The 11,533-nt window shown below is 40.4% G+C and overlaps 1 protein-coding gene across 1 annotated transcript in view; it reads right to left on the bottom strand.

Moving 5' to 3' along the window:
- Positions 1-11,533, bottom strand: part of LOC306862984 (protein TANC2-like) — a gene marked incomplete at its 3' end in the record, with an annotated part of 172,425 nt that overhangs the window by 21,984 nt on the left and 138,908 nt on the right. Inside the window, exon 8 of the mRNA XM_079406112.1 lies at positions 1,963-2,091. Within this exon, the coding sequence (XP_079262238.1) occupies positions 1,963-2,091 (129 nt within the window). The remainder of the gene's footprint in view (positions 1-1,962; positions 2,092-11,533) is intronic.

Below are 11,533 nucleotides of genomic sequence, written 5' to 3' on the forward strand. Positions count from 1 at the left end.
TTTCATGGTATAGCTATAGCAGGTTCACATCCCCAAATGTTTTCCATTAAGAGTGATTATTACTGGTGGAAAAGGCTTTTAATGCATTCTGAAATAGTGAAGAGTTATTATTAGCTAATGCTAATAGGAAGTCAATACATCGATCTGGACAGGAGACAGATTATGGCAGTCCAAAGGGGAAACCGAGAACAGCAGGACGAGGGGGGAGAGTGATCCGCAGAAGAGCTGCAGAGTGTGTTGAGGGTTTTAAAGGGACATGCTTTGTGTAGCGGAGAGCAGATGTACAAGAGGCAAGACAAACACGCACACACACACACACACACACACACACACACACAGACATCACTACATTGCAAATGTTAATTTTAGAAGGGACATATTCTATTATTTTGTATAATTCTAATTTTGTTTCCCCATGAGTTCACTTATGTTAATCACCAGTCGTAATTGAGATTTAATTAACCATTTTCCACCCTCTCTCAGACTAAACTGGCTATATTTCGACAGCACCTTGTGTACATGATGGCTTTTCACTTTGCCTGTAAAATGAGTAGCAACACCCCCAACAAGCTGAAATGGCTGAATTTATGTTTTGCATGCAAGACTGGAGTTATGAAAATATATAATTTATGACTTTCTCCTTCTTTAAAAAAAAAAAAATCTGTTTGGAGCAGGAAGTGAGAGAAAAGCAGCCAACAAGTATTCAATAAAATGGTACATCTGTGCTAAGCTGGAATCTAGACAAAGGATAGCAATTAAAAAAAAAAATCAAAAATCAAATATAGCTTTGTTTGGATTTACTTTTTGGTCAAATAATTTCTCTTTGTGTTATCTTATAGAGCTGCTTTATAGTTTGCATCATAATTAATGAACTTTTCAATACTCGCACTGCTATTGAACTAAACTGAGCTGATTAATGACACTATTGGTTGTTTAGAACGGCTTTACACCTAAAATTGTATTTGTTTCATAACTGAAGAACATTTTGACTATAGTGCTGTCAAACGATTAATCGCGATTAATCGCATACAAAAAAGTTTTTGTTTGCATAATATGTGTACTGTGTATATTTATTATGTATATATAAAACACACACACAAAGTATATATTTTGAAAATATTTACATGTATATACATGTGTATATTTATATTCATATAATTTATATTATAAATAAATATATTTAATAAGCAAAACATTTTTCATGCATGTGTATTTATATATACATAATAAATATACACAGCACACATACATATATTATGTAAACAAAAACTTTTATTTTGGATGTGATTAATCGTTTGACAGCACTAATATCGACATTATACAATACGGATTGTAGCAGCTTTAAATAGCAGTATTAAAGGGCTGTACAAATAAATGTGACTTGACTTACATAGAATGAGTAGGCATGTCTACACTTGTGAATGGTAATATGCACAAGGTGGTGGTGAAGTGAAAGAATTGAAGAGTGGACATTTAAAGTGCCCCTTTTCGAATATTACCTTTCATGCAGTGTGTCATGTAGCAGTATGTGAACATAAACTTTCTGCAAAGTTGTGAAGCCGAAAGTGCACGATATATAAAGTTACTGTCTATAAAAAAAAATTAAAAATAATTGCTTCGTGCTGTGTGTCACGAAGCAATACATTTGCATAATGTCCGCCCATGGGCTGTCATTCGTGCTGTACGCGGTAGACCAATCACAAAGGACTGCGCCATCTGACCAATCACAGCAGCGAGGGCTCACAGTTTAGAGAGACTGATTCTTCGAACTGCTTCGCACGAGTCATTTAGGAATCATTTAGAAATGAAGTAAAAATTAGAGCTATTTTTTGAGAAAACTAAAATGTTTTTTGACCTTGGATGCATGTAAACCTGTTTTAGGAGACTCATAAAACAATATTAGGAACCTTAAAAATGGCATAATAGGGGCACTTTAATAAATCTAGGAAAATATATACACACCTCTCATGTCAGCTTGTTCAGAGCGGCTGGAACCGGAGTTTTGTCGTGGCATACGTAAAGACGTGCGCAGTGGAGCCTGTCTCTGCTCATCCAGATACGCAAGATCCTCCAGGTGAGCTGAACTAGTGGCTGTGAAAGAGAGAGGGAGGGGGGAAATCAGGCTATATTAATATTTAAAAAAATATATATATATTTTTTTTCCTTTTGTGTGTGTGAGCAATGATGCTTGGGTGATGTTATATTTAAAATATTCATGTCAATAAAGCACTTTGCAATTGAACACTGAAATTCTGAATTTAAATTGAAAATTGAGACCGAGTGAGAGAGAGAGATTGACAAACTATTGAAACTCATGCCACCCACATACATATTCAACAGAGGGAGAATGCACAACAATAACAGTGGAAAAACAGAAACCATTTATTATGCATTTCCTCATTTCAGCAGCCAACCAAATGAAGAGAAGCTATTAAAAAGAAGCAAACAGGTTCCAGAAGGAGTGTGTTGTTCCAAAATCAGAGAACGTTTTCAACAGCATTACTAAGTGTGTATAGTCAGTTTAACTTCACCTGAAATTAATCAACTCTCAACTTCAGCTACGAAGTATTTTTGTTTAATAAACCATTTACCATGGTAAAAATAATATAAGATTGTACCCGAATATACACCATGTTAGTAAATGATTATAGAAGTAAAAATGTTTTTTGGCAGATTGGTTATCATTTGTATAACCACAGTTTTACTACAAATATACCATGGTTAAAATATGGTCAGTGTTGCAAAACAACGCTTAATTTGCGGTTACCATGGTTTAACTGTATTAGCCATGTTTATTTTGGTTTTATTTGTAGTAAAACCATGGTTAATTTTCATAAGGGTACAAGTTTTGCTCAAAATGACTTACAAATGGTGATACAACATGGTACTCCAAGCTATTATACAAGGCATTTCCTAAGAAAACAGTGATATAATCAGTACTATCAAAAATATGGTAATACCATGGTTCTGTTTGTTGTTAATGATGAGTCAAACCCTTTTACGAACTTCATAAGAGCTTGTGTTTGCTTAAAGCTTGTTGTTATTAGCTTTCATGAAAATGCGTGCATGAATTTTGAGCACCTTTTTTTCTTTGCTAATGAGGAGGAAAGTTCATGGCGGCTTCATACACAAGTGTATTAAGAACACAGTGGGTGGCCACTGAATTGATCTCGCCTCAAAGCAGCTGGAGAGAGCTTTTGAAACTATTTATCAACAGCTATTACTGTGGCAGTGTTACCACTGGTGTTATGGACAAGTGGACACCATCAAAGTAAGGTGCAAGGTGCCACATACTAAGGAAAGCCTTTCGTTCTCTGCTAATGTGTTTAATCGAAGACAGATTTCAAAAAGCCATCCATGGCCCCATGGTACATGTGTACAAATGGCAACTTCCTGTTGGTTACATGCATGGAACAACAGTTTAGTCATTTAAACCTCCCCTAAGAGAACATCACGTTTGAGCGGGAACTTTAGAGAACTACAGCAGTGACGTCAAAACCCAGAAGACTAATTCGCCAGTGGTTCTCTTGAGATTTTCCTATTGGTTTTCATACAACTCATGAGTAAAATAAGCTCTGTGGTAAACATAACTTGATGATACTTTGATGTTTTGCTCTACAATGTGAAATACACATACCTATACTGTAAAACACTAATTTTAAAGTGTACGTTTCTAATATGAAACTAAATAAGAATGTTGAAAAAACATCAAAGTATCGTTAAGCATTGTTGACCACGACTTATTAAAAAAAAAAAACGTTATAAAAACCCTTAGGAAAATCTCGAAGGAACCAGTGGCGAAATAGTTTTCTGGGTTTTTGTGTCACAGCTGCAGCACTCTATCAATGACAAAGTTTGCAAAAGCTGGGAAAGATGTCAAAATTCGGCAGCTATAGTTTCCGATTTGAAAAAGGTTACAATTACAGGTGCAGTATGAGATCTCAGAAAATGCTAACTTTAGCCTGATAGCACTGAAAGCGAACGTCCCACCCTCCCTGCAATCGGCGTCAAAAGCCACGCCCCCTGAACGCACATACGCTCACAGAGCAGAATACCAGAGACAACATTAAATTACAGCAATAGGCTACATCAACGGTTCCCAATTACAGTCCTTGCACCCTCCCTGCTCTGCACATTTCATATCTTATCACGTCCGACGGTTGCTCTATTCGACCGTAATAAGTGCCCTGCGAAGTGGACATCAGCAGATATTCCGCCACGATTCCAGTTCAAAGCGAGCGTATGTTCCATACAAAGGGCATTAACGTGTGCGAGACATGAATTTAAATTGTATTTATTTACAGAGGTATATTATGTCACACTTCACATTTCTCTAGTAAAACGCTCGGACAGTGTTTTGATTGGACGAACATTTCTTGGTCCCACGCCTTCCACAGAATATATAAATACAGATAAATACATTTAGACCACTTAACTTAATGATTGCTATAGGTATATGAAGAGACTTTCAACCAGAATAACAAAAAATGTTTCTGAAGACAATCACCTGCACCTTTAATCTTACGACTGTAAATCCAGTCAAATCTCCAAGGGTCATGAAACCCTAAAACACATTTTTTGAGATGTTAACATATATGAACAGGTTGCACATCAGTGAAAACAACAATAGCACTCATTGTTTCTATTATTAAGGAAAAAGTGGTTATTTTTTTATTTTTTGGAGCAATTTCGTTCTTCCGTTGAGCCTAAGTCACGAAAAGTTAATCTGGAGTGGTGATTGGCTGCCATGGCTAATGAGTACATGTCAACATCATCAGTTTTCTGAGCTATTCTCAGTTTTATTCAAATTCAAATTTTCAAATTCAAATTTTATTTGTCACATACATATACATACATAGTACGACATGTAGTGAAATGTATTGTACGACTGTCCAACAAAATTAAGAAAAAACCAAGTTTACAAAAATACAAATAGCAAATAGAAAAAGTACAGTAAACATATATATAGAAATAAACTAGCAATAAAATAAAATAACAAATAGATATGAGAATAAAATAGATATGAAGAATAAAATAGAATATGATTCTATATAGATTCTGTAAAAGTAAAGTGTATGTCAGTGATAAAGTGTCTGTGTGCTGTGCAGTGCAGTAAAGTGTGTAAGTGAGTAAAAGGAATACTAAAGACAAATGGTATGTAAGTCCCACTCATTTATCCTTACGTGACCTTCTACAAATTAGTGCAGATGTAATGAAAATGCGCAAAGTGGAAGTGTGGGGTGATGTGCTTAGAGTGGAGAGAGGTTAAGACTCCGAATGGCCTGCGGGAAGAAGCTCCTCCTCATTCTCTCTGTGTTCGCCTTCATGCAGCGGAAGCGCCTCCCTGAACGCAGCAGAGAAAAGAGTCCATTGTTGGGATGGCTGAGGTCCTTCACTATCTTCCTGGCCCTGGTCAGGCACCGCTTGCTGTAGATCTCCTGCAGGTCAGGGAGCTCGGTGTGGATGGTACGTTCCGCTGAACGCACCACCCTCTGGAGGGCTCGTCTGTCCTGCATAGTGCAGTTCCCGAACCAGGAAGTGATGCTGCCCGTCAGGACGCTCTCGATGGTGCAGGTGTAAAAAGTCTTAAGCACCCGAGAGGGAAGTCTAAAGTCCCTTAAGCGTCTCAGATGGTACAGACGCTGCCTGGCCTTCTTCACCAGGGTGCTGGTATGACAGGACCAAGTCAAGTCCTACGTGATGTGAACACCCAGGTATCTGAAGCTGTCCACTCTCTCCACTGGAGTCCCGTTGATAGTGATCGGCTGGTATGACCGCTCCTGCGTCGTACTGAAGTCCACTATCAGCTCCTTAGTTTTGCTGATGTTCAGGTGTAGACTATTCACCTGGCACCAACTCTCCAGGTTCTTAATCTCCTGTATGTAGGCCGTCTCGTTGTTGTCTGAGATCAGGCCCAACACAACAGTGTCATCAGCAAACTTGATGATGGTGGTGGAGTTGGAAGTGGCCACACAGTCATAAGTGTACAGTGAGTACAGCAGGGGGCTCAGAACACAACCTTGAGGGGCTCCAGTGCTTAGGGTGATGGAGGATGAGGTGTGTTTACCCATCCGTACGGCTTGCTGTCTGTCCTTCAGGAAGCTGGAGATCCATTGGCACAAGTATGTGCTGAGACCAAGGACCTCCAACTTGGAGGTGAGTGTGGAGGGAATTATGGTGTTAAACGCTGAACTGTAGTCCACAAACAGCATTTTTACATAATTCCCTTTTCTGCAGTCCAGGTGACTTGTTGTGGTGTGGAGGAGGTGTGAGATGGCATCCTCCGTGGAGCGGTTATGCCTGTATGCAAACTGTAGTGGATCCAGTGTGTCTGGTAGTGATGCAATGATGAAGTCTCTGACCAGTCTCTCAAAGCACTTCATCACCACTGATGTGAGGGCTACAGGGCGATAGTCGTTTAGGCAGGTGGGCTGCGGTTTCTTGGGGACAGGAACAATGGTGGACTGCTTAAAGCATGAGGGGACTATGGACTGTTCCAGGGAGAGGTTGAAGATCTCGGTGAACACCGGTGCTAGCTGGTCAGCGCAGGCCTTCAGAACCCGACCTGTGATGCCATCTGGTCCTGCTGCCTTCCTGATGTTCACTCTCCTGAATGCCCTCCTCTATGTACACCTATGAGTTCATTCATGAGAATGAACTCTTACCATCCAATCACTGCGCTGGATTATGCATGAGCTCATTTTACAGCGGAGAAATCAAATTTCATGAAAGAGCTTCACGCTGTCAGTTCATTTCTGTGAACATGACCGCAACAATATTTAATATGACAACACGTGGAGCACGCAGAGAGAAAATCCAAAGAAGAGTAAACAAAAAGTAACTATGCCTTTATTCTTTCTGTTTTAAGTATATTTTAATATTCATCTGTCTGTATAATGAGTGTGTTGTGGGTCTGTGTTTTATTGGTTGTTTTCTCCCCTCTTCCCACCCTCTACACACCCACTTTTCCACAGTTGTACACGCCCATTTCTGGAGTCTTTTTCAGATCTAAGGTGTGAAAGCCTAGTGCTGAAAACAGGGGGTTTCATGACCCTTTAAAGAGCTCAAGCTTTTAAAGTGGCAGACTATATAACTGCAACATGCTAAAAATAAACAGAACATTATTATCTATTGGTGTGGACGCTTATATATAGCTATTTTTAGGCATCGTTCCTTTTGTGAACAGGCCTCATGAGACTTATCCAGGCACCGTTAACTGTATATTGGCAAAACTATGGTTACCATTGTAAAATGTAAAAAAATATCCCAGACACCAGCATTTCGCCTGGCCAACCCCACCACCTCCATCTGCACTGCAGACTGTCTGGCTGGCATGACTGTGTTGCTGGATTTACAGCCGCTTGAAATGCGTCACAATGACTTGGGCTCCCATCAACTGAACTGGTGTTTTACAGTCCCACCGTGGCGCTGGTCCAGAAGGCACGTCTGCATTTTACACCAAATGTCTGAACATGTGCACATCTACTTATCTCTAAATTTGTTTTCTGTTTGTGTCCTTACAGAATACTATATGGAAGATAAACATAACGTATCTTTTACTAGGCGATTAGATTAGCCATTTCCACCTTAAAAAAAGGCTTAAGGTGTAAAACTCGGAGATCAGGCAGATTTTGAAAGGGGAAGATGGAATGAAAGAAAAACGGAGAGAAACAGAGAGGAGGTGTGGGAATGAGTGGGTGGGATAAGGAGAGAAAGAAATTAAAAGTGTGAGGGAAGAGAGTGAAAGACAGGAAAAGCGTGAGAGGCGAGCTTGCATGAGTAAGAAGAGAGAAAGCATGAGAGAGAGTAGGAGAAAAGACAAAGAGATCACATCATACACTCACTTCTGCCGCCAACTACATGCACTTCATTAAAGTGCATGCTGGGAGTATGTGAGAAGACGTCTTGTCATATACACGTCACATTTACAGTCCTTCTTTCATTTAATTTTGTCACCATTTACTCACCCTTATTTTTATGGTGCTTTTAATACTTTTTTGCATGCCACTTTGAAGTTATGTTAATTTGAATATTTAAAAAAATCAGAAAGACACTGGTGAATTTATTGAAATAAACAACTTCATAACCATATGTTCAAAGATAAAAAAAAAAAATCTAAATAAATGGATTGTTAACATGAACAACAATTCTCAAATTAATAATAATAATAATAATGGATTGAGCAAAATAATAATTAATACATTATGTAAAATTCTTCTTACCATTATTATTATTATTATTGCTGTTGTTGTTACGGTAATTATAAAGAATGATAAGCATTATAGTTTGTTAACCTAACTGTATAGGCTGAATAAATAAACCAGTGATGGTCACATTAATTAAACAAAGCTTGCTTTGCTCAATCAGACTTTTCCAAGGCAGGACTATTTTATGAACATTTAATTTACTTTATATTGGAAATTTCTCATAGCAAACCTTCAAAAATCCAAAGCTGACAGTGAAAAAAAAACTAAAGTACATGAAACTGAGCTACTGAGTTTGATGCTATTTTCTCACATGTGGATCCAAAACCAGCAGCACAAATCCTTCATAAAACCTGGAGGAGATTCACGCAGATGTCCTTGCTTTGTTATAACGGGGTAGCATCAGGAGCTAGGAGCCACTCCAGAGCTCAAATGGCCCACAAAGCTGAGAAGAGGGCCACTTCTATAGCTCTCACAGTAATCACTATGTGCTTTTACTGACCTTGACATTTTAAGGGAATTGGAAACACGTGTCAGTTGACTTTTAGAGTCTGGATTATGTGGGATATTTCCTGTCTCCGCAGTTCACCATTCATGAACAGAAGTGTTCAAAGAGCCTCATCTGAATGAGTTTCACACAGAGCTGACTCCAAATATTCACACGTGGTGAAAGATGAATGTGACTGTGTGTAACCAACAGGATTTGTATGCTGGACTGGGTCTTCACTAGCTCAGCATAATATGGAGGTTTCTGCCATTTTACAGTTAATCCAGGGTTAAATAACAACTGAAATGATTCAAAGGAAGTAAAGCAATTTAGGTATAGGCACATATATTATCACATATATATATATATCTATAGGAAATTAGCAAGATAAAGTAAATTGAATGTTTATAAAATGGATAGCTTCGCCTTTAAAATCTGATCGAACACATGCTTAACCATTTAATTCATGTGACCATAATTTATGAAGCCTACAGTTAGGTTAACAAATTATATTTCTTATCATTTTTTATAACCATATCAACAGAAATAATGATAATAATAATAATAATAATAATGTCGTTCATTATTATCATTCAATTATCATTATTATCATTATTATCATTCATATATATTATCATTCGTTCATTGTCGTTCATTATTATCATTATTAATGATAATAATAATAATAATAATAATAATAATAATAATAATAAACATTGGTTCCTTCGTCGCGCAACGCAAACCGGACTTTGAGTTCCTGAACGCCGGCGCCTTGTTTACAGACACCGCATCAGAGCCCTTTGTCTGGGCTGCACGATCGCGACCGAAGAAACGCCGCCGGAAAAGGGGGAAGAGAGCCGGCGTCCTTGTCAGACTCAGACGCCGTCCCCTCCGACCTCCTCTCCCAACTATTTTGCTGGCTAACGTTCAGTCACTGGACAACAAACTCTGTGAACTGCGGGCACGCATCTCATACCAACGGGAAACAAGGGACTGCTGCATTATTTGCCTCACAGAAACCTGGATGTCGGCAGTGGTTCCAGACTCAGCCATCGAGCTCACGGGGTTCTCCGTGCACCGCTCGGACAGAACGAAAGAGCTCACAGGGAAAAGCAGAGGTGGGGGCGTCTGTTTATTTATCAACAACTCGTGGTGTGATGAAAGGAACCTACACTCTATTAAATCCTCCTGCTCCCCTGATCTGGAATTTCATATGCTTCTGTGTCGACCATTCTGGCTACCGAGGGAATTTACAGCGATCATAATCACAGCTGTTTACATTCCCCCTCAAGCCAACACAGACCAGGCACTTAAGGAACTGTATGGGAATATAAGCGAGCAGGAAACCGCGTACCCAGACGCAGCGTTTATTGTTACGGGGGACTTCAACAAAGCCAACTTCAGAACAATAGCTCCAAAATACTTTCAACACATCACCATCAACACGCGTGGTGATCGTGTACTGGACCACTGCTACTCTCCATTCCGGGACGCCTACAAATCGCTCCCCCGCCCACCTTTCGGCAAATCGGACCACACTTCCGTTCTGCTCCTGCCTGCTTATAGGCAGAAACTGAAACGAGAAGCACCCGCCCTCAGGACAATTCAATGCTGGTCGGACCAATCAGACGCTATACTACAGGACTGTTTTGATCACGTGGACTGGGACATGTTCCGGGCAGCGTCTGATGACGACATAGAGGCGTACTCAGATACTGTAACGTGTTTCATCAGGAAGTGTGTAGAGGATGTAGTACCGACAAAAACAATCCGCATCTACCCCAACCAAAAACCGTGGATTAACAGCGATGTTCGAGCAGCCTTGTCAGCGCGGACATCTGCCTTTAAATCCGGAAACTCTGACGATCGCAAACAAGCCAGTTACGATCTCAGGAAATCAATCAAAGCTGCCAAACGACAATATAAAAACAAAGTTGAAGAACAATTCAAAACCAACAACGCAAGAAGCATGTGGCAGGGTATCAACAACATCACAGATTTCAGAGGGAATAAACCAGCTACTGTGAACATTGCCGCCTCTGTACCGGACGAACTTAATAACTTTTATGCTCGTTTCGAGGCTCACAACACCGCCCACACAGAGCGCGCTCCCGCGGCTGTAGCAGAAGAGGCGAGCGCACTTTCCTTTTCTGTCGCAGATGTAACCCGATCCTTCCGACGGGTGAACATCCGCAAGGCTGTGGGTCCCGATGGCATCCCAGGCCGTGTGCTCCGAGCATGCGCATTCCAACTGGCCGGGGTTTTCACAGACATTTTTAACCTTTCCCTCTCTCTGTCTGTGGTTCCCGCATGCTTCAAAAAATCCACCATTGTGCCCATACCAAAGAAAAATAAAATCACATGCTTGAATGACTGGAGGCCCATTGCTCTGACACCCATCTTCAGCAAGTGCTTTGAGAAACTCATCAAAGACTACATCTGCTCTGTGCTGCCTGACTCACTGGATCCCCTACAATTTGCATATCGCAGAAACCGTTCCACAGACGATGCTATTGCCTTCACCCTGCACACTGCTCTCTCCCACCTGGAAAATAAGAACACCTATGTGAGAATGCTGTTTGTGGACTACAGCTCAGCATTCAATACCATAGTGCCTGCCACACTGGTTGAGAAGCTCCAGACTCTGGGACTAAACGGATCTCTGTGCAGCTGGATCCTGGACTTCCTGACAGGCAGATGTCAGGTGGTCAGAATGGGCAACAACACTTCATCCCCGCTGACCCTCAACACTGGTGCTCCTCAGGGCTGCGTCCTCAGCCCACTCCTGTACTCCCTGTACACACACGACTGTACAGCAACACACAGCTCCAACGTCATCGTC

Source organism: Barbus barbus (assembly GCF_936440315.1).
Source record: "Barbus barbus genome assembly, chromosome: 4".
NCBI lineage: Eukaryota > Metazoa > Chordata > Actinopteri > Cypriniformes > Cyprinidae > Barbus > Barbus barbus.